Raw genomic sequence first — 27705 nt, 5'->3', positions numbered from 1 at the left:
CGCTCTTCCGTTCCACGAACAACCAACACCACTAAATCCAACCTGACACCTACTCCACAACCTAATGTTGTTCTCACTGCTTTATGGTCCATGGGTTTAAGTAAGATTCATACAATGGTATATCATCACATATGTATGTATGTATGTATGTATGTATGTATGTATGTATGTATGTATGTATGTATGTATGTATGTATGTATGTATGTATGTATGTATGTATGTATGTATGTATGTATGTATGTATGTATGTATGTATGTATGTATGTATGTATGTATGTATGTATGTATGTATGTATGTATGTATGTATGTATGTATGTATGTATGTATGTATGTATGTATGTATGTATGTATGTATGTATGTATGTATGTATGTATGTATGTATGTATGTATGTATGTATGTATGTATGTATGTATGTATGTATGTATGTATGTATGTATGTATGTATGTATGTATGTATGTATGTATGTATGTATGTATGTATGTATGTATGTATGTATGTATGTATGTATGTATGTATGTATGTATGTATGTATGTATGTATGTATGTATGTATGTATGTATGTATGTATGTATGTATGTATGTATGTATGTATGTATGTATGTATGTATGTATGTATGTATGTATGTATGTATGTATGTATGTATGTATGTATGTATGTATGTATGTATGTATGTATGTATGTATGTATGTATGTATGTATGTATGTATGTATGTATGTATGTATGTATGTATGTATGTATGTATGTATGTATGTATGTATGTATGTATGTATGTATGTATGTATGTATGTATGTATGTATGTATGTATGTATGTATGTATGTATGTATGTATGTATGTATGTATGTATGTATGTATGTATGTATGTATGTATGTATGTATGTATGTATGTATGTATGTATGTATGTATGTATGTATGTATGTATGTATGTATGTATGTATGTATGTATGTATGTAAGTTTCCAGACAGTGTCAATAGAGGGCGAACCAGATGTAGTACGAGCTTCGGCCGCTAGGGGGTGCGGCCTACATTCATAGTGAATCAGTGTGCCAGCCGGCATCATCGAATTAGCATTTGTTTCTTAGTTACGGGCATTTTGGTAGTTCATTACACCGACCCTCCTGCGATTTCGGAAAGGCGGATTTTCATGAACAAATCAAATTTTGCCAAATACTCGCCAAAACGGCTACGGAAACCTATGAAATGCTAAAGCAAGCATTTGGGGAGTCCGCAATGGGTCGTGCACAAACGTTTGTGTGGCATTCACGTTTTAAAAATGGCCGAACCTCTGTCGATGATGACGAGCGTTCTGGACGACCATCTTCGAGCACAACGCCCGAAAATGTTACGAAGATTCGGCAGGCCATTCACGAAGATCGACGTCGTACCATCAACGACTTGTGCGACATTGTTGGGATAGGCTATGGGGCCTGTCAGCTGATTCTAAAGGAAGAACTCCACATGCGACGCATCCTGTCTGAGGACCAGAAGCAGAATCGACTTCTAGTTTGTCAGGAGCTCAAAGATCTTGCAAGAACCGACCCCAACTTCCTTTCTAAGCTCCGTGTGACTTCTTCCTCTTCCCAAAGATGAAAATTCAGCTAAAGGGAAGGAGATTTGAGACGATAGAAGAGATTCAGGCAGAATCGCAGATGGTGTTTGACAGGCTGACAAAGAAAGATTTCCAGGGATGCTTCCAGGCTTGGCAGCGGCGCTGGGATCGTTGTGTTCACTCCCAGGGGAACTACTTCGAGGGTGATGGATGAATTTAATACCTGAGATAAGTGTACGGGTTTTTATACGCGCAGTCTTGAAACTTTCCGATCGCACCTCGTATATAACCAAAGCATAAACAAAATATGCATTTTATCCTCAAAATATATCCAAAATATACATATAACTACAAATATGACAGAAAACAAAAAATAACCTAAATATGCATTTATATGCAAAATAAACACAGTCTAATTGTGATTAGAATAACCCAGTTAGTGTTTAATTTCAGTTTTAATGAAAATATAAGCCTCAATTAAAATATGACGTCATGAACATATGAACCCTAGTTATCACATATCCTGAAGATGTCACTTGGAGCGTGGGCGCAGATGAGTATAATTTAGAAATTAACTTCAAAGGAATAAGATATGAAGATGTCGACTGCCTGGACTGATCTGGCTCAGGATAGCGAGAAGTGGCGTGGTCTTGCAAACTCCGTAATGAACCGTCGTGTTCCTTGGTCAGATGAGAGACTTCTATTGCAGCAAGAATGTCTATGCTCATTGTGGGTTCTTAACAGGAGCACTGAGAATTGTTTCCATTATCATATGCTGCAGCATCAGCCAACCTGTTCTTTTGCAGTGATTGATTTCTTACCTGTTGCAACCTTATGTTGTTTCATATAATGTAATTCATTTTGCAGATAAATCTAGAATACATAGATAACAGCATCAATTGTAAGTTGTGATCTCTGAACAGTTGCACTGCTCTGATGTGTGTCAATGTAGTAAAACTGTCTTTCACTATATCAGATCTAAAACTTCTTGACGATGGTGAAGAGTCAATTGAATAAAAATTTCCTTGGATATTATCCATCATCTAGTAAATATAAAACGTAAAACGACGTTTCGGAGATGGGACTCTATCTCCGTCTTTAGGTTCCTACTCAGTTGGGCCAACTAGATAGAGCTATTCCCTATCTCCGGACAAAGTAAACCAACCAACCAACCAAAAAGCTAACTGAGGGCGGAGGCCTGCGCAAGCGCAAGCATCGTCCCTACCTAGGTGAAACCATTCCTGCGCACAAGGCGCATTGCTGGAAATGGTAAACGGTCTTAATATAAAAAACGGAAATTTTGCTAACGCTAACGCGGTTTCGTCGTGGCGGGAGCCACGACCATTCAAACTGGGATCTGTTGCTGCTGATGGGAGGTTATCCCGTCAGGCAAGTTGTCCAAAGGAATTTGGTTGGTTGGATCTCTGGGGTTTGAACCCAGAGAGGGAGGGGCCGTTTCGGCTGAAGGCCTCTGCGGCATGGGGGGAAGATCACTTCAGCTGATGGCCTCCATGATCGGGGGGGGGAGGGTGGCGGGCCATGCCCCTATTAAGTTATACCCTGGCATTCGCCTTACAACTGAGGAAAAGCACGGAAAACCTCAGTCAGGGTAGCCGAGTAGTCTAACCACTCGTTGTGCCGACTTGGCCGTCTTTTGGGGACGGCCTCGACTGGCCTGCTCAACATCGGTCGCCCTCGGTTGCCCTTGAGCGACCTCTGGCAGCCCTCGTTCGGCACGAGTGCCTCCCGAGTTGCCGGACTAAGGGGTTCCCCACACCAGCTAACCTCGAGTCAAATCTCTCAGTCAGTGCTCTGATGTGGTCGGCAAAGAAAGGGACCCCCAGATCCTCACGTATTTGCCTGTTACTAACGTACCAGGGCGCGTTAGTAACAATGCGAAGACACTTGGATTGCAGAACTTGCAGCTTCCGGACGTGGCTGCGGGCAGCTGACCTCCAGATCGGGCATGCGTAATCCATCTTGGGACGGATGAGCTGCTTATAGAGCAGCACACCGTTCCTGATGGACAGGCCACTTCTCCTATTGATGAGCGGGCCTAGCACACCTAATTCTTGCGCCGCCTTCTTTCCCACCTGGTTGACGTGCGCCGACCAGGTAAGCCCGGCGTCAAGGATGACCCCCAGATACCGCGCTGTTTTGTCCCATTCGATCGGCTGTCCGAGAAACTGCACCGCTCTGGGCTGTTGGATGCGTCTTCTCGCCGAAACGAAGAGAACCGCGGTGGTCTTCGAGACGTTGATAGCAATCCTCCAGGCCCTGAGCCAGAGCTCAAGTCTACTGAGGTAGGTCTCCAGATACCTGACGAGAAGCGTTGGGCTACGGGACGTGGCTACTAGAGCCGTGTCGTCCGCGTACTGTGCTAACTCGACGTGGCGGGACGGTGTGGGTATGTCGTTGACATACAGACTGAAGAGCACAGGGGAGAGAAGTCCGCCCTGCACAACTCCAGCCCGCATGGCACGACGTGTGGACGTGGCCGACTGGAAGGACGTCTGGAATGTCCGGTCAGCGAGGTAGGAAGAGATGGTTTTCACCAAGTACGACGGGAAGTTGAGGACGGTCAGTTTGTATAGGAGGCCTTGGACCCAGACTGTGTCGAAGGCTTTGGCCACGTCCAGGAAAACCGCGCCGGTTAGCCGCTTCTCATCAAGGTTTCTGTTGACCCTTTCGACGAGGCGAGCCAGCTGCAACGACGTGCTGTGTTTGGGTCGAAACCCAAACTGCTCGTCGCGCAGGAGCCCACGTTCGCTGACCTCGTGTAGGACCCTCGTTAGGAGGATCTTCTCGCAGAGCTTGCCGACCGTGTCGAGAAGACTGATGGGTCTATAGGAAGAAGGTAGCGTGGGGTCCTTCCCCGGTTTCAGTATGGACACCACGCGAGCGTGTTTCCATGCCGAGGGGAAGTGTTGCCTGCGGAGGACCGCGTTGAACACTTTCGTGAGAAAGGTTATCGCGCGTCGTGGGAGATGTCTCAGGACCCTGTTCGGTATACCGTTGGGGCCCGGAGCCTTGCCAAGCTTGAGTCCCTTGATGGCCTGGGCGACTCCCAGGGACTGGTTAATTTCGGTTCATTTGCGGGGGCATACTCGTATGTCGCATCGCCTCGTTAACCATGTCAATTGCAGCCGGGTCCGACGAGTTGTCTACCGGCTGGAACTGGACCTCAAGGCTGTCGACCAGGGCTTCTGCCTTCTCGGGGTTCGAGAGAGCCAGTCCTCCCGGCACTATCAAGGGGGGCGACGGAGTGGGGATTCGCATCACCCGCTTGGTCATCTTCCAAAGCGACTGGTCCTCGCAGTCCGGACAAAGTAAAAAGTGAAAGGTCGGAATACAATAACACCACCACACCATCCATCCATGGGACGTAGAAACCAGAAATAGTAGAAAAAAATTAGTTAAAAACGAAAAAGCCAAATAAAACAAAGACTCACAAAAGGTGGAAAAAAAAAATACATATGAATATCAGCTCGAAACTCGATGCACAACTTGGACTTCTTCAGAGATAACCGGAATCCAAATACGAGATAAATCCAAACTAGGTTGGCTGATAGGATTGGCAAATAGTGCCATGTGTGCCGCCTCCTTGTATTTTCTGTAGACGGCATTGAGTTCTGTTAATAACACCCTGGCTCCATCCCAACAGACATGATGATCTTCGTACGCATGTTGGGCCAATCTGGATTTCCCCAGCAGGCCCTGTCTGAAATTATATTTGTGTTCCTTTATGCGTACCTCCAGAGGTCTGCTGGTTTCGCCGATAAACCATCTACCGCAATCACACGGGATTCCATACATGTGTATTTATTCCCACCCTTTATGAGTTTTTTGTTTTTTTGGCTTTATCGTATTTAATGAATCTTGATTTCTACTATCTATTCTTTTACGTCCCACGGATGGATGGTGTGGTGATGTCTTTTTATTCCGGGACTTTCACTTTTTTACTTTGTCCGGAGATAGGGATTAGCTCTATCTAGTGGGCCAAACTGTGTAGGAACCTGAAGACGGAGATAGAGTCCCATCTCCGAAACGTCGTTTTACGTTTTATATTTACTAGACGATGGATAATATCCAAGGAAATTTTTATTCAATTGTCTTTCACTAGTTCTTATGCCGAGTGCACGCAAAGGCAACCTCTAACTGAAACTCATGTTAAACGTTTCACCCCCTCACCCAGGTAAAATAGACTGTATGGAATTCACTGCATTGTTACGAAGCAAATAAGTTAAGTTCCAAGCCTAAGTGGAATCTCAGGTTATCACGGTTAAGAGTACGAAGATGGCTGTCTTATGGTTTGTTGCGTCGTGCAGTCGCCTGATGACGGAAACAGCAAAGACCTCTTAAACGATGGCAAACTTTTACGACACTACAACTCAAAAGACAGCTATTTAAGATCCAAGCCTCTTCAAGTCATGTCGTATTAGCAAGGTTCCTGTTCTCTTAAGTGAACGAATAAAATTATCTTTATTCTGGATATTTATTTTCCATAATCAGTTGCACAATTGGACGGGAACTCAACTCAGAGGAACTTGACACTCCAAGTAGCTTGTCGGTTGAGATACCGAATTTCCCTCTAATTCGTTGCAACTGCTGTAGAATTTCCTAAGTATACACTGCGCCGTATGACTACACGTGTTTTGTTCACTTGCGGTGGAGATGAATAGGAAATGAAGGTGCTGTCTCCAGTTACCTTAGAATTATTCGTTTTTAATCGTTGTTTCAGATATTCATCTTTAATTAACTTGTTCAGAGTGCGGTATAATTATTCATGTTGGTAAAATACAAAACATAATATGAAGCCTTAGAGTAACTAGTTCATCAATGTGGATAGAAATTAATTGGAGAGAAATAATTGCGCCGGTTATAATACGCCAACTTCCATATCATGTCCGTTCTGAATTCTTGGTGGTTTGCTGAAAACTGTTGCCGGTTAACTCTACTAACTTGTGACATATACTCAGTGGTACTTCGCAGAAGACAAACGGGGAATCTGAAGTTGTTTTCTTAAACTGAACGTTCGAAGCTTGACAAGAGCCCTTGATGCGTCTAGCAAGCCACAGGCTAATAGTCATGACCGATCGGTTCTTATTTGATGTTAATTATTTGGTAATGGAAGCCGTGAAAGTGTTCTGTGATATAATTTAATGTTAAAAAACTCTGGTGATATTTAGTTGTGGAAAATGTAAAATCCAAAACAAAAATATTCCTTACGAGACTTGATCTTTTAACGTCAATCATGGGTCAGCAATTACTGAATTTCTTTGTAGAGATGTAACACGTGTTTCTTGAGATTCAGTAATGCAAGCATAGTCGCGCAGTAAAAATTTGTAAAACGAAAAATGCTCTTCGTGTTGCCTGAAGGAATGTTAGTGAGGCGGATCTTTTGCGTTTGAATCCACGTGCGAGTGATGATTATTTTTTTAAATTTCGATTTTTTACAAAGTTGTTATTAATCTTATGTTTATTTGTTATTTTTTGTTTTATTTTACATTTTTACTGCGTTTATGTTAGTGGCACGCCCAGTAGGATAACCCTACGTCCTAACTATAAAGTCCCTATCGATAGTATATAATGGCTAAAGTGCAGCTGCTGTAAATCGAGTTAAATATCTTTGTGTTATCTTAATTTACGTCGAAGGGTACTTCGCCCGTTTCGTCTTGCTGCCGTACACTATATCACTTCTTTTTAACCAGACGTGGATGTCTTCATTCTGTGTCGTCGAATATATCCTTGTAGGGCACCGTTTTTGCGGCTGCACTGAGTATGGTGTGCACGATGAGACCTAGGGCGTCGTAGGTAGGCTGCCCAACTTCTTTCAGCACGGCTTGCCAATTTTCGTTGATAAACGCGTTCATGCTGTCTCCTGAAACAGACATGTTATCAGCCTGCGCGTCTGTGCGGCCAGGTTTTGAACTGCGGTGGTTATGAGCTTACCTAGTAATTTGTTTCCGTTAAACAGATTTCCCAATTTAACTTTCAAATTGTTGGGTTGGAACTGTATATAATAGTCAGTAGGAACAAGGTACACTTCGCCGTCATCCATCTTCGTAATGTTATAACCAGTTGTATACTTGACGTAGAGGTCATCTGGAAGACAACAGATTGGGTTATTTACTATAGAAGTGACTTCAGCAAACACCGTATCGCCAAACGTTCATATTTATAACTTTATCAGCCTTTATTCATGAGGCCTCGATGCCACTGTGATCGAGAGCTTTGTGTTTAAAAACAAATAATTTGTTACGAAATCTAAAATTGTCCAGTACCATCACAAAATTGTTTTGCTATGAGCACGTTTAATGCAGTTTCACCTTTGGAATTCAATTCTATAAGATAAATTGTAATATGCTCCAACCGGAATCTATGGCCGCCACACATTTTGTTGTCATATTTTCACCACCTCCCCCCGCGGGCTTCAGGATTGTAGCACAGTATAGTCTGGTCGAAGTTTACGATGCGTTACAATCCAGAAGACAGCCAATTAGGTAAAAGTATCTGTGTGGGACTGGACTGCTAAAGGATCAAGTGTCTGTTCGAAAGATGATGCGTGAGTGAATGTGGAGGAATGGTGGAATAATTTTGACAGGCGGAAACGGAAGTACTCTAATAAAAATCTGTCAAATTACCACTTCTTCCACCACAATTCCCGTATGGATTGCCCTGGGAGAAAACCCTATTGTCTGATATTAGAAACAGGCGATTATCGCCTGAGCTATGGACCTGTCTTTCCTTTATCGAGATATTCTCATCAGGGTATTTTCTTGAACACCCTCAATCTTTGTTGATTAACGAGGGGCAAGAGATCAATTTTCATATCCACACAAAACAAGAAACAAAATTATATATATGTGTTTTAATTAAGTAAAGTTTTTGATATTAAATTAATATTTAATTTTGGCTTGTTTATGATGCTGCCTGATCCTCTTTATTGGTGCAATTGTTTTCCGTAATAAATTTGCTTGCAACGTATACGTCTTCCAGAAAATGTGTTCCAGCTCACATATAAAGAGTGTCGTAGTGACTTACAAAGCGTGGCGTTGAGGGGTCCCTTGCCAGTTATCGGGAGAGCCACTAGCCTGCCATCCAGTTCATAATTGCCAGTGAAATGTGCCTCTGGGACTAGGACTTCTGCCGTGATATTTTGTTTGTCGAAGTCGAAACTGTAGACAGAAACATCATTTAAATTTTAGATCGACGTTAACAAGAAGTCACAGGGTTTAATTCCTGAACTTGTACGATACAATGCAAAAGGAAAATTTTTCTTGTATTTAAGCATTACATCTTGATGACGTGTTGGGCAATAAAGATAAAGCTGGATGTGTCCTTAATGTAGACACTAAATGGAAATAGGGTATCAGCTTCATGCTCCAGACGTCTTACTCGGAGAAAGAGTTTTGGTACCCATTAGGTGGGAAACTGATTGGGTCTCGGAGGCGGTCTGGACTCCAGCAAAGATACGAGCCATGGTTGTCTAGCCCAGGGGTCGGAAAACTACGGCCGTGGCCAAATCCGGCCCACCGCCTCTTTTTGTACGGCCCGCGAGGTAAGAACGTATTTTACATATTTAAATTCTTTGAAATTTCAAACTGCTTTGTGCATTTCCCATGCTGTCAAAAATTAAAAGAAGTGAAATCTCCATTCCCGCACAAATGTGCAGCGGATATATTTTCTGAACTCAAACTACAGTTCCAGCAGCGTGTTTCGTATCTTGATGCAAGTGCAGAAGACATTTCCATATTTCAAAATCCATTTGACTGTACAATTGAGAAGCTTCCAACTAACCTTCAATTGGAAGTGATTACTCTGCAGTGTGATGACATGCTAAAAAGCAAATTTCAAGAGAAGAATCTAATAGAATTCTATAAGTGTCTTCCAAGCGATGAATACGGTCAATCAAGATCATATGCTCGGGGATTTATATCTGTATTTGGCAGCACCTACCTGTGTGAAAATACATTTTCAAAGATGAAATATGTAAAATCTCAATACAGGTCAGCATTTACAGTCAATTTTGATGATAGGGAGTACTGGATTTAAACCTCAGTTTGGTGAAATGTTATCTCATAACAGGCAATTCCATTCTTCTCAATAGTAGAGCTGTATTTCAAACAATTGTTTTCTACTTAACATTATTACGTTAAATTTTGTTCAATAAATTTGTTAAAACTTGGTTTTTTCTTGTTACATAAGTAGGTTTACCTATATAAATATCCTCGAGTTTGCCTCTTGGCCCGCAGAACCTAAAATATTTACTATTTGGCCATTTAGAAAAAATGTTTGCCGACCCCTGGTCTAGCCTACAGTCAGCCACTTCCTCTGACTGAAAATCTCGCACACCGTAGTAGGTGCAATCATTAATATGACTTTTAATTTAATTTATTTCATTGAGAATGGAAGAGAATTAATTGCCTTTCAAGTCGTGCAGTCTCCAGGTAGAGGTTACATAGAATGGTAACTGCTTAGATTTGTGTTAAGAAGTATCGGCCGCAGTGTAGATGGACAGTATTTACCGTTTCCACGATTCGGATCAGATTACCCTTGGAATAGGTGTCCAAAGATCTTTAAATTTTTCAATAAATATGGAAATTCTTTCCTTCAAGATACTTGCTGAAGCTTTTGTTGAAATATCTTATATACTATAAAAAATTGTGATTAGTCGTCAGTCGTAGCCAAGAAATGACGTCATCAACAATATCAAGAAATGACGTCATCAACAATGTCAACAGATAGTCGTCGTCGTAGCCAAGAAATGACATCATCAAAAATGTCAACAGATATTTGTTTACTCGGCATTGTTGTAGAACACAACAATGCCAAATACAACACAACAATGCCGAGTAAACAAATAACGCTTCACTACCAAGCCATTTGCATTATCACTGCTTTACAAGCAGCACGTCGCATTATTAAAAATTGACTGACAGTTGGAATAAATCATCAGAAAATTGAAAAAAAGTTATCAACTATTTGAAGTACCAAATCCAACAACTGCAACAAGGCAAAGTGATACTAATAATACTACTCATATATACTCGATATATTACGATTACGAAAACTATTATGATCGATTTTAAGACGAAGATTTGCAAGGGTGGGGTTGGACGTAGAAAGTTGACTGACCAAGAACAGTTGGCCTCTGAACAGCGACGTAAAAAACTACTACAGCAGACCTATTTAAGAAATAAAGAAGAGCGAAGAAAGAATTACATTGATAAACGTAGAAAAACGTATTCAACAAAAACTGAAGAGAAAAAACGAAGCTATGTAAGGATTGGGTTAGACGTAGAAAGTTGGCTGACCAAGAACATTTCGCCTCTGAACAGCGACGTAAAAAATTAAACATCAGGCCTATCTAACAAATAAAGAAAAGCGAAGGGAGACTTACATTGATAAACGCAGAATACTTATTCAACAAGAATAGAAGAGCAAAAAACAAACAAACGAAGATTTGCAAGGGTAGGGTTGGACGCATATACGAGGTGCGATCGGAAAGTTTCCAGTCTGTGTCAATAGAGGGCGAACCGGATGTAGTACGAGCTTCTGCCTTTAGGGGGTGCGGCTACATTCATAGTGAATCAGTGTGCCAACCGGCATCATCGAATTAGCATTTGTTTCTTAGTTACGGGCGTTTTGGTAGTTCATTACACTGACCCTTCTGCGATTTCGGAATGGCGGATTTTCATGAACAAATCCAATTTTGCCAAAGACTCGCCAAAACGGCTACGGAAACCTATGAAATGCTAAAGCAAGCATATGGGGAGTCCGCAATGGGTCGTGCACAAACGTTTGTGTGGCATTCACGTTTTAAAAATGGCCGAACCTCTGTCGATGATGACGAGCGTTCTGGACGACCATTTTCGAGCACAACGCCCGAAAATGTTACGAAGATCGACGTCGTACCATCAACGACTTGTGCGACATTGTTGGGATAGACTATGGGACCTGTCAGCTGATTCTAAAGGAAGAACTCCACATGCGACGCATCATGACAACGCGCCAGCGCACACCGCCCTCAAAGTTCGCCAGTTTTTGGCCTCAAACACCATGGCCGTCATCCCGCACCCTCCTTATTCGCCGGATTTAGCTCCGTGTGACTTCTTCCTCTTCCCAAAGATGAAAATTCAGCTAAAGGGAAGGAGATTTGAGACGATAGAAGAGATTCAGGCAGAATCGCAGATGGTGCTTGACAGGCTGACAAAGAAAGATTTCCAGGGATGCTTCCAGGCTTGGCAGCGGTGCTGGGATCGTTGTGTTCACTCCCAGGGGAACTACGTCGAGGGTGATGGATGAATTTAATACCTGAGATAAGTGTACGGGTTTTTATAGGCTCAGTCTGGAAACTTTCCGATCGCACATCGTAGTTGACTAACCAAGAACAGTTGGTCTCTAAACAGCGACGTTAAGAACTAAAACATCAAAACTATTCAACAAAAACAGAAGAGCAAAAGAAGAAGACTTGCAAGGGTGGGGTTGGACGTAGATAGTTGACTAAACAAGAACATTTTGCCTGTGAACAGCGACGTAAAGAACTAAAACATCAAACCTACTTAACAAATAAAGAAATGCGAAGGGAGACTAACATTGATAAACGCAGAAAACCTTATTCACCAAGAACAGAAGAGAAAAAACGAAGGTATGCAAGGATTGGGTTAGACGCTGAAAGTGGCTGACCAAGGACAGTTGGCCTCTGAGCAGCGACATAAAGAACTAAAACATCAGAACAATTTAACAAATGAAGAAAAGCGAAGTAGGACTTACATTGATAAACGTAGAAAAACTTATCCAACAAAAACAGAAGGGAAAAAAAAGAGACGAAAATTTGCAAGGGTGGGAAGTTGACTGACCAAAACAGTTGGCCTCTAAACAGCGACGTAAAGAAGTAAAATATCAGATGAGAGAAAGCGCTCCGAAAGGAGGGCGTAGCTCTAGTTTGTAAAATAATTTGAATGAAGAACTAGCCCAAATTATCAATATGCCTTTTTTAAAAATTAGGAGAAATGATTTTGTTACGTATATTAATTTGTGGATTTAAAAAGTAACAATAAATTAGTAGGATCTGAAGAATTGTTTCGAAGACAGCTGTTTTTAGGTTTGTAGCGCTGTGTAGTCTGATAGATGTCTACCAAAGTTTTAGTGGTCCTTGCTCCCTCTATCATCAGGGCGATTGAAGGAGTAAGTTTATGTTATTGACTTACTTGAGAACTGAAATGAAAACTTTGTTTTTAAAGAAAAGCTAAAACGGTACCATTTTGAACGAAATATGTTCTGGTCTTTCACACACGGGTGTAATGGTTAATATCTAAAGCGAAAATGTCCCATATCACCTAAGCCACTCGAAAGCAAGGTAAAGCAATGTAGATGATATGGCGATTAGTCTGTAACTGAATATTATTGGAGAAAAGGTACGGTTTGTCTGGATCAGAGACAATCGGAATGACACGTGGCCAACCAACTCGTCAGACCAATACGCCTAGTGGGTGTTGAGGTCGGGTTTGGAGAGAAACAACGAGTCTATTGTTAAACTTCATGCGGAACAACTCGTTCGTTCACGGACGACACACCTGCCTACTATGCAAGAAAGTTAAAGTAAAAAATCCTGTTACAGTCCTACATGACAACATGAACAGTTTTATCTTGTAACATAAAAGTTATAAATACTTTTTTAATATTGTTGTGTGAGACTGTGTTGCAGTTTTATTGTTTGTGCTATTGCAAATATTCGCAACAGGCTGCATGAACTGAACACCACTAACGACAATCCTGTTTCTTTTCAGAGGTTTTCGTCTTTTTTCTTCAGTTAAGTGACTTGAAATAGGCCACAATTGTGAATCCATTTATTTATATTGTTTAATCTTATTAAAATCACCAAAAATATAAGAACTGTAGTTGAATAATTGCCGTTTAATAGTTTAAATAATTAATTGATCTATAATTACTGAAGAGCGAGGTAGAGATGGCCATAAAGGATATGAGAAGAAGAAAAGCTACTGGAGATGATGAAATCCCATCGGACTTATTGAAAGAACTTGGAGAGAAAGGAGTGAAGGTTCTTACTAGACTCGTTAAAGTAAAGTAAAGTTTGTCCCGCTATACGCCATGTAGGCGTTTGGGGTGAGTGGAGGTATAGCTCCTCTCTTCCTACTAGACTCGTTAACAAGATATGTGTCTCCGGTGAGTGGCCCAAGGACTTTTTGGAAGTAACAAAGATAGCATTACAGAAGAAAAAGAATTCCAAGAAGTGCATCGATTACAGGACCATCCGCCTAATCTCACATGCGGCGAAGATATTGACTAGAATACTATTATTTATTATCGACTGCAAATAGGTTTATACCTGGTGGCAGTGACCTACAATAAGATACAAAACAATAAGACACAACAAAACAATGAGATACATCAACACAATGAGACAGAACAAAACAATAAAAAAAGGACACAACAAAAACAATAAGACACAACAGAACAATGAAACAGAACAAAACAATAAAATAAAAACATAAGAGACAACCAAAACAATAAGACACAACAAAACAATGAGATACATCAACACAATGAGAAAACAAAACAATAAAAAAGGACACAACAAAAACAATAAGACACACCAGAACAATGAAACAGAACAAAACAATAAAAGAAAAACATAAGAGACAACCAAAACAATAAGACACAAAAAACAACACATCCCACTCAAAATAAAACAACTCATAAGATTACAAAACCATCTAACCTAAAGTACTTAACTTAAAAATTAATACCACCTAGACATAAGACAATAACAGTAATGAATTACATACGTCATGAACTGATGCACTCACACAACAATACAATGAGACACAACAATACAACATACCCCACTCAAAATAAAACAACTGCACACAATACAAAAACACACATCCACTAATTAATCACAATACTTAGAGTAGAATATAAAGTCCGCTCTCAGTACATGAAAATTTTATCCCAAAGAACTACAGCCCTTCATCACTTGGAGACTAAGACACTTCACTTCCCTTATCACCATTTATTCCCAACTTAATAACCCTTAGCTTGTAACTACTTTTCTGACCCTTTTTCTAAAGGTGCCTAATTTACAGGAGAAAGACTCTAGCACGCCTGGAGGTAATTGGTTCCAGCTTCTTATGGTCCTATTTACAAAGGAATATTTGCCTACATCCGTTCTTTGTTTCCTAGTCCTAATTTTCCGAGTATGATCGTCCCTGCACAGGTAGCATAGCTTTAGTAATCTATCCTCTATCGTTTTCCAAGCCCGCCCCCCCGTGTATGCTTTGAAACGGGCGCACATTCGGGCTATCAATCTACGCTGTACCAATGTTTCCCAACCAGATTCGTTCGTGAAATTTGCAAATTTAGCCGCTCTCTTCTGCACCCGATTTAGGGCTCTTACCTGCCCTTCCCTGTAAGGGTCCCAACACACAGCTCCATATTCAAGTATCGGTCTCACTAGCGACGTATAAGCTAAACGTTTTTATTGTTATTTCCCTTTTTTAGTATACGCATTACGAAATGGAGAGCCTTCCATGCTTTAATTAATGTATAATTTACATGATCTGCCCAGCTGAGATCGCTGCGAATAAGTATTCCTAAGTACTTTAAGCTATTTGCCTCTGGAATTAATTGATCCCCAAAAAAGTACCTCAGCCTATCCTTCACCCTAACTCTATTGAAGCCGACTACTTTACTTTTACCTGGATTTATCTTCATTTCATTTTCTACCGCCCATTCCCATAATCTATTCAAATCTGTCTGTAACTTATCAATGTCACTACTGTCCATTATTTTCCTGTATATTATACAATCATCAGCGAAAAGCCGTATATTTGAATCAATGTTTTTCCAAATATCATTAACATAAGCTAGGAATAGTAAGGGACCTAATACGCTCCCTTGCGGCACTCCTGACGTTACCCTGACTTCATGAGATAGTTGCCCGTCCACTCTAACTCTTTGAGAACGTCCTAAGAGAAATTCCTTTACCCATACCACTACCCTCAAATCCACAACGGTTGCAGCAATTTTTGTAATCAGCCTATCGTGTGGGACTAAATCGAATGCCTTTGAGAAATCTATTATAACCGCATCAGTCCTGATTCCCTCGTCCAATGAATCAGCAACATCTTGACAAACCGTAACTACTTGACTTTCGCATGAGTACCCTGGTCTAAACCCATGTTGACCCTCATATAACCACTCACTCCTTTCCCAGACTTGCCATAGATAACCTGCTATAACGTGCTTCATTTGCTTGCAAACCACTGAGTTTAAACTGACCGGTCTATAGTTCCCAACTACCGATCGATCTCCCCCTTTATAAATAGGAACCACTATAGCCTTCTTCCAGTGCCCTGGGATAGAATTGTTGTTCAGCAGTCTCGCGAGGTATGGAATCATTGCTTCCCCACATAACTTTAAAATTTCCCCGGGGATGCCATTTGGTCCGACGGATTTATTTCTCGCGATTGCTGATATCCGTTTCCTTATGATATTGATACTAATGGTAAACGTTTTATCTGAATCTGTTGATTGGATTAGCTGATTATTTAGCGGATTATTATTGACTAAAAGCCTAGAAAAGAAGGTAGAGGAAGTGATGGGAGACGACCAATTTGGATTCAGGAGAGGAAGAGGAACCAGAGATGCCATCGGAGTTATGAGAATAATTTCAGAGAGAGTTCTCGATGTCAAGGAAGAAGTATGTGCCTGCTTCATCGACTGGAAGAAGGCTTTCGATCGAGTGAAATGGAAGAAATTAATGAGGATCCTACAGGGAATTGGAATTGATTGGAGAGATAGAAGACTAATCGAAAACCTGTACATGCAGCAAAAAGTCAAAGTGAGACTGGACTCAGGAGACACCAACAGTGTTGAGATAGGTGGAGGTGTAAGACAGGGATGCTGCTTATCACCAATTCTTTTTAACCTGTACGGGGAATGGCTTGCCAAGGAAGCTCTGGAGGGAACAGGAGACTTCAAAATTGGATGAGTGATAAGGACTGTAAAATATGCAGACGACTTAGTAGTATTGGCGAAGGAGAAGGAGGAATTACATAACATGATGGACAAGTTAGTGGAAACAGGTAGAGAGTATGGAATGCAATTCTTTTTAACCTGTACGGGGAATGGCCTGCCAAGGAAGCTCTGGAGGGAACAGGAGACTTCAAAATTGGAGGATGAGTCATAACGACTGTAAAGTATGCAGACGACTTAGTAGTATTGGCGAAGGAGAAGGAGGAATTACAGAACATGATGTACAAGTTAGTGGAAACAGGTAGAGAGTATGGAATGGAAATCAACATTGAAAAATCAAAGGTAATGAGGATAGCACCAAGAGCAGAACCATTGAACGTTGTAGTTGGAAACCAACAGCTGGAGAATGTGGTGCACTTCAAGTACTTGGGAAGCATAATCATGACGGATGCTCTATGCACCAAGGAGGTAAAAGCAAGGATAGCCATGGCCAAGGCAGCTTTCGTCAAGAAGAGGATACGTACTTCTGACCAGCAAGTTGGGCTTGGAGATGAAGAAGAAACTAGTGAAGTGTTACGTATGGAGTGTCGCGCTGTATGGCGCAGAGATTTGGACACTCAGGAAGAAGAAACAGAAATACCTGGAGAGTTTCGAAATGTGGTGTTGGAGAAGAATAGAGAAGATCAAGTGGACGGATCGAGTGACCGACGAAGAAGTATTGAGGAGAGTCAACGAGCAAAGAAACATTCTGCAGGCGATTACACGAAGGAAAGCTAACTGGCTGGTACATATTATGAGAAGGAATGGATTACTGAGTGATATCATCGAAGGCCAGGTTGAAGGAAAGCGAGGACTGGGAAGAAGACTGATACAGCTAACTGATGATCTCAAACAAGGAAAAAAGATGAAGTTTCAGGTGTTAAAAAGAGAAGTTGCGAATAGGAAAAACTGGCGAACTCTTTTTGGGCAGAAGAATGGACCTGTCGTTAGACAGAAGACTAAATAATAATAATAATAATTCTGAGTAAATCCTTAATGTTAATGATGTTTAATTCCCGCGTATGAGGATATAGGTCGGTGTATATTTGACTCATTATTCCTCTTGAAATTACACTGGCCGTGACTGGTCTTCATATTGAAAACTGGTTGTATGTGATTCAGTGACCAATGATAAGGGTCAGATTTACGTACCATACCTTTTATTTTTACCTGATAGTGGTGTCCACTTAGTTGCTACGTCTAGTATTGTTACGTGTGGTTAGGGTAAAAGTCTCGTACCCAAAAATTGACAGCAGGAAGTTTCTCCGAAAAGTCTACGTGGTGTAAAAACTCAGAAAACTACTATCCTAATATTTATCTATGTGGAAACCTCGGTTCTCCCAATCATGATGAATTTTGATTTTGAAGAAAGGAATTTAGTGTATCATTCTGACCACGTGGTTTCGACATTAGCTGGGCAATCGGATCATACACGCCTCAAAACAATTAAGGGGTCAGGATTTCAAATGGTCGTAAATTTTCTTGGGCTTTGTCAAATTTATTAAAATGTGGGTAGTTTAGAGAATAGACCTTTATTTAAACAAAAACAGGCCTTTTTGTAACAGGAAACACAACTAAAGTATTGTTACACTGAACAGTTTTGAACTAATCACAAAAACAGAATGGAAGTTTTATTTGCATCAAGTTTTTGTGACACAATTTCAAGCTTTTTTTGCGCTTAGTAGGAGGTTGGACCCCCTTCAACTCGAAGGACAGCGGTACAGCGTTGAGGCACCCTCCGGATGTCGAATTGGGGAATTTGCGCCCATTTCTCCAAAAGGGCATCTTCCAGATCCCGCAGTGTGGTAGGTGCGTTCTGACTGTCTCTGACGCGTCTTCCCAGTACGTCCCACACATGCCCAATAGCTTTCATGTCTGGGCTGCGAGCTAGCCGTGGTAAAATGGCGATGTTGTGGTCTTGGAAGACGATTTTTGCAACGTGAGGGCTGGCATTGTCAGGCATTAGGAGAAAAGTTTCTCCAAATTCCAGTGCACGAGAATGCATATGAGGTTCCAGCACCTCGTGAATGTAACGCCGCGCAGTTTTGATGACGACGAGGTTGATTTTGTCGTCAATCGAAATACCGGCCCACACCATTATGGAGCCACCACCAAAACTGACTTTTCCTGAACTGTGACTGGTAGAAAACGCTCTCCTGGCCGTCGCCAAACTCGGACACGTCCATTGTTGCCCTGCAGCATAAATCTACACTCGTCGGCGAAAAGGACATTGCGGCAATGACGCAGTTGCCAATGTTGATGTTCTTGGGCGAACATTTCGCGCTCGTTTATGCTCCCTCGTCAATCGGGGCATTCTAACAGGACGCCTGGACCTCAGATCCACCTCTCGAAGACGGTTTCTCACTGTTTGGTCAGACACTTCTCGACCTGTAGTTCGGGAAAGGTCATTTTGCGAGGCCCGTGCAGTATCTCTGCGGTGCCTCAAGGCTTGTAGACGCAGAAAACGATTAACCCTAGCAGTTGTTGCCCTGTCCTCGACGTCGAATGGCCCTTCCAGTGTCTTGGTATCGGTGGCTTAGTCGCCATATCACGGATTGAACCACACCGGCTGACCGGCAACATACCGTTGTGTCCGGCCCTCTTGCAGAAGCGTGACTGCCTGTGTTGCTTCTATTGCTGTTTTTTGCGTCTTTACATCTTGCCTAACTTGCACATTGCGCTGCATAACAACAGCATTCCTGTATCGTCAATAACAACCACAAGCACTGCTCTCCTTCATTTATGTTTTCACTATCTTTGCTCTCGTAGGCTTCTCTCCCTGAAATAACCAACTCTAACTGATCCCACCTTTCACAATTGCACTCGTATCGGCCTTGTTTACAACCCTGCAGAGTGCGCTGATTTCAGATCCAGTCCAAGAAACTTTACAACCCTTTGAAAACTTGACCCCTTAATTGTTTTGAGGACTGTTATATCATTACCTTATTCATAGAGGGGGTCACAGTGGCCGCGCGGTCTGAGGCTTGGTCACTGGGATCGTGGGTTCGAATCCCACTCAAGCCATGGATGTTTATCTGCGTCTTTCTGTGTTGTGCTGTCCTGTGTACAGGTATAGGCCTTGCGACGGGCCGATCCCTCGTCCAAGGAGTCCTACCGACTGTCTATAGATTAAAGCCAACAATAGTTGGGACTCGCAGTGCTCAGGCACGTGAAGAACAGGTCGTTCCAGTATCCCAGCATCCAGTTATTCATAGAGGATAATGAAAGAACAACTGAATGCCGTGTAGTGTAATCACTTTACAGGTTTGGGTTGTGGCGGGAGGGATGTCGAACTCTCTAGCTGCTACCGCCAAGACCGTTTTGAGTGTCCACATTATTGCTCAGTTTCAGAGAAAATACGGTTATATTGCCGACAGTAAGTCACACGTGGCCAGTACTACCGTTGTAATAGAAATTTTACCTTATGTTTTGCAGAACTGCGTCCTTTATCCCTTGCATTTTCATATCTATTGCCGCCATGTTCAGATGCCTTTCGACTGCCCGAACCTCCTTCACAGTCAGTGGATCCAAGAGTGGTATGTTATGCCTCCTTATTCCTGAAATGTACAACTTTCTTGAAGCAGAAAATCTTCCTAGGTTTTTAGTTCTTCATGACAGCGAATTTTAAGTTTGCTGTCTTCTGGGTTGTTGCACCGTGTAGTCTTGTAGAAGTTTACTGACTCATCTCCTGATGATAGAGGCAGCAACGACCTCTGAAACGTCGGTAAACTTCTACCAGACTACACGGTGCAACAACCCAGAAGACAGTCATATTCACAGAATCTTTATTTCTTAAAACTCCCTTTAAGTTGACAGTTTTTATGTGAGAAATTAGGTCTCACAATCAGTACAGAAAGCAACTAAGTAATTTATTTCCAGACACGTTTTCCTCTGCTTTGAAAATTAACTTCAAAGAACTTAACAGATTAATTATAAATTAATAAGATGGTAAAGTTGCGTCATATTGTGATATAATAAGTATATATTAAATCTTGTCCGTCTAATCACAATAATTCTTATTAAATATTAAAATATTACAATAATTAACATTTAAAATATTAAATGATGTTCTTTATCGAAATATTCGATTTACATTAGACCATCATTTTTCATGTTTCACGACATGTTTCAGTTCCTAAAAGAACCATCCTCAGGTGTATATAATTATATAAAGCTTCAAAACGATAAATAATTCAAATACAATTTTCATACATTATGCTAGCGTATATTTTTATCAGATTTTTACCAGATATCAGACGATGTTCTTTTTCAGATTTTTATTCCATTTTTTAATAACACACTCGATGTTGTTCTGTATATATACATCATGCTCAATGTGACTTTAGTGTGGGTGAACGTTTTGTTGCTTTTGTATCAGTCTGTAATGTAAATAACATAAAGGTTAAATGAATATTAGTAAAATAGAAAACATAGTAATATATATTGAAGATAATTTTTGAAACATACCAGAAATGTTGTAGAGGAGTTACATCTGTCTGGAAGTATTGCCGTGTTTTGACTGAACTGTGTTCGTTGTGGATTGCAGTTGTCTTGTAGGGATGGCAAGTGAAAGGAGGTTGTTGGAGGTGGAGTTAAGTATTTGAAGGGAATTGAAGATGGGATTATTGAGATAAATGTTATTGTCATTCAAGCAAACATTTTGTTTGAATGCTTGTTGTATATGATATTTTTCTATTGTGTCTCTGTGTTTCTTATTGTATACTATTTTTAAGATGTCCATTGTATCTGTTATCGTGCTATATGCATGTCCAGTGTTTAGAATGTGTTTGGCATATGCTGAATTATCTTTATTATGTTTTATTGCTGCAATGTGTTCTTTATACTTATTTGTGAATGTACTTCCAGTTTGACCAATATAATTCTTTACATTTTAGTATGTATATTCCTGGTAAATTGTATTTGTTATTTATGTCTATTGGTGGTTTTTGTTTAAGGAAGTTTTTTATTGTGTTATTTGTTTTGAAGGCTATTTTTAATTTACTTTCTTTAAATAGTTTTGTTATGAATTTCGTTTCTTTTCCTATATATGTAAAAGTGGCCCATCTTTTTTGTGTATCTACATTTTTATTTTTATTATTATCATTAAGTTTCGTGGTCTTTTTTATTTAGAAGGTTGTTATTGTTATACCCATTTTCTTTGAGGATTTGTTGTATTATATTTAATTTTATTTGTTTGTTTTTTGTTGTGGATATTGGGTATAGATTTTTCCTGTTTATTAAATAATTGATGGTCATTCTTTTTTGTTTAATAGGGTGGCAAGATGAAGCATGAATTATGGTACTTGTGGTAGTAGGTTTTCTGTAAATTTTGAACTCAAAGTTTTTAGTTTTCCTTATTATAGTTAAATCCAAATAGTTTAGTGTATTATTTTGTTCAAGTTCTATTGTGAATTGGATGTTTTGATTTATGTTGTTGAATTCATCAAGGACTAGTTTGATATTTGTTTTACTTCTATTGTAAATTATTACTATATCATCTACATATCTGCTATAATATTGTATGTGGTTTTTGTTTAATATATTTACTATATTGTTGTGTTCTAAATATTGTAGGAATATTTCTGATAGTATACTTGAAGTGGGAGCACCCATGGGTAGTCCTGTATTTTGTTGCCAATGTTGATTATTGAATTGAAAATAATTTTGATTAATAATTACGTTTGTTATTAATTTCATTTCATTTATTATTTGTATATTGATGTTTTGTTTGTTTAGTATATTATATATGACATCTTGTAAAGTATTTGTGGGGATATTAGTGTACATATTAGTAATATCAAATGAACATATTCGTAAGTCTTTATTAATATTGAGTTCTTTAAGTTCATTGATTAAATTTATACAATTTGTTATATTGAAAGTGTTTGGTAGGTTGCAGTAATATTTTTAAGAGATTGGCTATTTTTGATGAGATTTTGCAAGCTGGTGCTAATGTCTAGTTTATCAATGGTCTGATGGAATAGGGATTTTTATGTAATTTGAGGAGTCCTGTAATTGTGGATGAAGTTGCGCTGTGGTTGTAATATTGGGTTTTTCGTGGATTAAAAATGTTTTTACATTTTTGGGTTACTTTTTGGATTTATTTTTGATAATTTGGTGTAGGATTATGTGTTAATGTTGTAAATGAATTTTGGTTGATAAATTGCGAAATGTATTGTTGATATTATTCTATAGAAAGAATGACGATAGTTTTTCCTTTATCTGCTTGTGTGATTGTCAGTTCGTTTTGTTGTAATTTTTGTTTTGTACTTTTTATTGTTTTCCATTCGTTTGCGTGTATCTTAATATATTGTGTATTGATTTTATTTTGTTTTATTAAGTGTTCAATGTTATTTGCAACTAAGTGACGTATGTGGTCTTGTTTATGTATAGGTATTAGATTCACAGCGGTTTCGGCTTCCAATGCCAGGTTTTCAATCCATGTTTTTTGTTTATGGTGTAGGTTGTATTTTAATCCTTTGCTCAGTAATGTGTATTCATGTTGTGTGAATTGGGTGTTTGTAAGATTTTTAATTCGTCAAGAAAAAGGATACGGTAATACTTCCGGTTGAGAGTTATTATTATTATTCTGTATTTTAGCTTTTATTTTTTGTATTTTATCGTTTTGTTTCTGGTATAAATTTAATTTATATTTTTATTATATTTTTGGTTGATCATTGAAAACAAAATAATATGTAAATTACAAACTGAACTCACCAAATTATACCAAATTATCAAAAATAAATCCAAAAAGTAACCCAGAAATGTAAAAACATTTTCAATCCACCAAAAACCCAATACTACAACCACAGCGCAACTTCACCTACAATTACAGCACTTCTCAAAATGCATAAAAATCCCTATTCCATGGGACCATTAATAAACTGGACATCAGCACCAGCTTACAAAATCTTATCAAAAATAGCCAATCTCTTAAAGGATTACTGCAACCTACCAAACACTTTCAATATAACAAATTCTATAAATTTCATCAATGAACTTAAAGAACTCAATATTAATAAAGACTTACGAATATGTTTATTTGATATTACTAATTAAATAATTATCCTTATTATGTTTTATTGCTGCAATGTGTTCTTTATACCTATTTGTGAATGTACGTCCAGTTTGACCAATATAAGTTAATGGGCATTCTTTACATTTTAGTCTGTATATTCCTGGTAAATTGTATTTGTTATTTATGTCTATTGGTGGTTTTTGTTTAAGGAAGTTTTTTATTGTGTTATTTGTTTTGAAGACTATTTTTAATTTGCTTTCTTTCAATAGTTTTGTTATGAATTTTGTTTCTTTTCCTATATATGTAAAAGTGGCCCATCTTTTTTGTGTATTTTCATTTTTATTTTTATTATTATCATTAAGGATAATTCAGCATATGCCAAACACATTCTAAACACTGGACATGCATATAGCACGATAACAGATACAATGGACATCTTAAAAATAGTATACAATAAGAAACACAGAGACACAATAGAAAAATATCATATACAACAAGCATTCAAACAAAATGTTTGCTTGAATGACAATAACATTTATCTCAATAATCCCATCTTCAATTCCCTTCAAATACTTAACTCCACCTCCAACAACCTCCTTTCACTTGCCATCCCTACAAGACAACTGCAATCCACAACGAACACAGTTCAGTCAAAACACGGCAATACTTCCAGACAGATGTAACTCCTCTACAACATTTCTGGTATGTTTCAAAAATTATCTTCAATATATATTACTATGTTTTATATTTTACTAATATTCATTTAACCTTTATGTTATTTACATTACAGACTGATACAAAAGCAACAAAACGTTCACCCACACTAAAGTCACATTGAGCATGATGTATATATACAGAACAACATCGAGTGTGTTATTAAAAAATGGAATAAAAATCTGAAAAAGAACATCGTCTGATATCTGGTAAAAATCTGATAAAAAATATACGCTAGCATAATGTATGAAAATTGTATTTGAATTATTTATCGTTTTGAAGCTTTATATAATTATATACACCTGAGGATGGTTCTTTTAGGAACTGAAACATGTCGTGAAACATGAAAAATGATGGTCTAATGTAAATCGAATATTTCGATAAAGAACATCATTTAATATTTTAAATGTTAATTATTGTAATATTTTAATATTTAATAAGAATTATTGTGATTAGATGGACAAGATTTAATATATATAAATTAATATTTGAGCCGAATGTTGGCTAAGTAATAATTAAAAATCCAGTAAGTACTGCAAAGAAAACACAACTCCTTACAGTTACAAATTTCAATTGTTTAGCTTTGTTTGAGGAATTAATCCCTGTTTACACTAAATCATAATTAACACGAACAAAAAGTGCATAATTATTGTCTGTTAAAGTGAGCCGGGATAGTTCAGTCAGTATAGCGACTGGCTGCGGGCTGGACGACTAGGGTTCGATGCCCGATGGGGCAAATAATTCTTCCTCTACCCTCTGCATCCAGACCGGCTCTGGGGCGCACCCAGCCTCCTGTCCATTAGGTACCGCGTTGCTTTTCCAGGGGTGAAGCGCGGCCGGAGCGTGATGATGACCACTCACCCCCATCTTGTACCGAGGCTAAGAATGAGTAGGAGCTATACGACCTCTTCCCCCCAAGCGACCTACATGGCGTGTAACTGGACTTCTGTACTTTACTTTTTATTGGTTGTTTAAGCAGGTGGGACGCATACTTCCCACTGCACTTTAAAAGATTAAACTACAGTCACGACACTGAAATATTTTTCGTGATCTCTTGAGGAAATAGTTCAGAGAAGATGCCAGAGTTACGTGTATTACACTAACCGTTTGAAGCCGAAGATCGTCTGAATAATATTAAATAATCCAGTCTCTACCGCAAATAAAGAAATTCACCACCACAGAAATCAATTAGTTGATGTTTAAATGGAAATAATTGTTGCTTATTTTGGGCCACAAAATACCCATGAATAATAAATAACAAACTTACTGATTGTTTAAGCTGGTGGCACTGTAGCATCCGCCGAACAAAGGTTACCACAATATGTATGTAGCCGGATGCGGCCAACTACCTAAGAAACTGGTGACACTGCGTCAGCGCGGTCCGGGGTTCACCCTGAATGAACTTAAGTCGCAGAGAAATTGTCAGCTTTACTAGCCGCTCTCAACTCCTGTACCCATGTGTTCTTTGACTCTAAGGGATGTTGCAGGCAACTTAGGAGGAGAAGCTTAAGCTTAAAGATTTGTATATAAGGAGGCCACATTAGTGCCTCGGGGGAACTTTTGATGTGAAAATGTCTTTAAAATCGATGTCGGGTGTGGGGAGGCAATCGCGCTTAAATGAGCGACAGTTTCTGTCGAAGTAATTTCAAACTTCAATAACTCGGATAAAAATAGACCTAGCGCCGCCATATTAGTCTCGTTTTAAAGAGGAAGGATGAAAGTTTGTGCCTGTATGCTCCGACATTCGTGGCGGTCGGACGTCGCGAACTGCGCATGCGCAAATTGAACCCACGATTTTCGACTTTCCGTATTCGACACGTATCTATAAACAGGATCATATCTCAGAGACTAATTATCCGATCCGAATGAACCAAGTGTTGTTTTGAAGAGGAGTGTATATGTTACAACTCATCCTGGCCTCCAAGTGTGTATCTCAAAAACTCAAAAAGATACGAGGCTGTGAATTTGAAAACGTTTGAAAATTTCCCGATTTTCTTAAAATGTCGCGATATATGAGGGCAAAGTAAAACCAGAATTACAAACCTCGGACACGAATGCGTAGAGCACAAAATTCCAAAGAGAATGACACCGAAAACGCCGTGCCCGGACCCAAAACCAAAGCGCAGTACTGCCGCGAATATAGGCAACGTAAGCGCGCTCGGACAACTCAGGCGGCGATTTCAACACTAGTGACGAAAATTTAGAACTCTTACGTGCATACCTTCAGAAATTCTTTAAACTTGAACTAGTGAATGATTTGGACAAACCAACCACGCAAGGGAAAACTTGTATAGATTTGACATTTGCAAGAGGTATTCAAATAATTTCAAAGCCATATGTATCCTACTTCTCATACCACTACCCTGTATTCAATAAATGTAAGTTGCAAATGAATTAAACGATTCAAAACAAAAATTGTGTTTAATTTCAGTATACTATACACGATTGACGTTTTCACGAAAATAACTGCGGCAGTGTCCGACACTGCCTATCATTTTTTTTTTTCATTCTACATTTACGTGGTACTACGAACGTCGTCCAGCCCCACCCGGCTTGCTGCCTTCAGAATTTCATAGCAATCAACTTGTAACCTTCATATTCAGCAATAGAGGACTCTTCATTCAACAACGAAATTGCGTTTTACTGCCAATCCCTCCATCACTAAAAGACTCTACGCATCTCCAACCTATTCGGCAAACCCCTCTGCCAACCGTGTTGCGGGCCCAAGGCAAGCACGAGCCGCGAAAGTTTGGATAAAGAATAAAACTTTTAAGGACTTATGTTTGAGGTATTCGTAGCGCTTGTTAAATACGACTTCTCGTTGTCAGTAAACTCTAAACCTAAAAAAATCAACTTGTCTGCTTGTGAATTCAGAAATTTATATTTCTGTATTATAACTATGATTGGACCAGAGGGTCTTCAGAAACTGAAAATTGTTTATAACTGTCTGAAATTGGAGAAGCTTTTGAAGTAAAAGTGAGACGGAGACAAACCATCTTTCCTGGAGTTATTACAGCGTACTCACCGCCAACGAGATGTGGAATTGCAGCTCTGGCACTCTTCAAGGCGCACGCATTGAATTCTGGGTCCTTCAGGGAACATTTCTTAATGTATTCAGCTGAAACCAATGAGAGAAATATCTCAACTCATATAGTGATTCAGGAGTTTTGTTTGCATTTGTTTCCTGCTGAATTTCAGGTGATAGTTCCTGAGCTAGTCAAAACATTCTCCGCCTGTTATGGAACTCCTAGGTTAATTTACAGTGCTCCTAATAGATAACAATATCTTGAACATACAATGAGCTAAATTAATATAACCTATTACCTTCAACCATTATTTACGTAAGGATATATTTTAAGATTATCCTTACATTAA

General features: G+C 39.4%; 1 protein-coding gene and 1 long non-coding RNA gene across 3 annotated transcripts in view; one reads left to right on the top strand and one right to left on the bottom strand.

Moving 5' to 3' along the window:
* Nucleotides 1–27705, top strand: part of LOC110839937 (uncharacterized) — a 193530-nt gene that overhangs the window by 25900 nt on the left and 139925 nt on the right. The gene's annotated exons all lie outside the window — the stretch shown is intronic.
* The window catches only part of LOC147874240 (protein takeout-like), a 68701-nt gene continuing 47267 nt past the window's right edge, over nucleotides 6272–27705 (bottom strand). For both annotated transcript variants that reach the window (XM_087346023.1, XM_087346025.1), the window contains exons 3-7: nucleotides 27356–27448; nucleotides 20020–20155; nucleotides 8601–8734; nucleotides 7509–7661; nucleotides 6272–7437 (exon numbers count right to left, since the gene is read on the bottom strand). In XM_087346023.1, the coding sequence (XP_087202149.1) occupies nucleotides 7280–7437; nucleotides 7509–7661; nucleotides 8601–8734; nucleotides 20020–20155; nucleotides 27356–27448 (674 nt within the window). In that variant the 3' untranslated portion in view covers nucleotides 6272–7279. The remainder of the gene's footprint in view (nucleotides 7438–7508; nucleotides 7662–8600; nucleotides 8735–20019; nucleotides 20156–27355; nucleotides 27449–27705) is intronic.

The sequence above is a fragment of the Zootermopsis nevadensis genome, unplaced genomic scaffold (genome assembly GCF_977971745.1).
Source record: "Zootermopsis nevadensis isolate Lab colony 2312 unplaced genomic scaffold, Znev_1.0 Znev_ptg000010l, whole genome shotgun sequence".
NCBI classification, from domain to species: domain Eukaryota; kingdom Metazoa; phylum Arthropoda; class Insecta; order Blattodea; family Termopsidae; genus Zootermopsis; species Zootermopsis nevadensis.
Note: the sequence above shows the minus strand (reverse complement) of the source record. Positions and strands in the feature narration are given on the sequence as shown.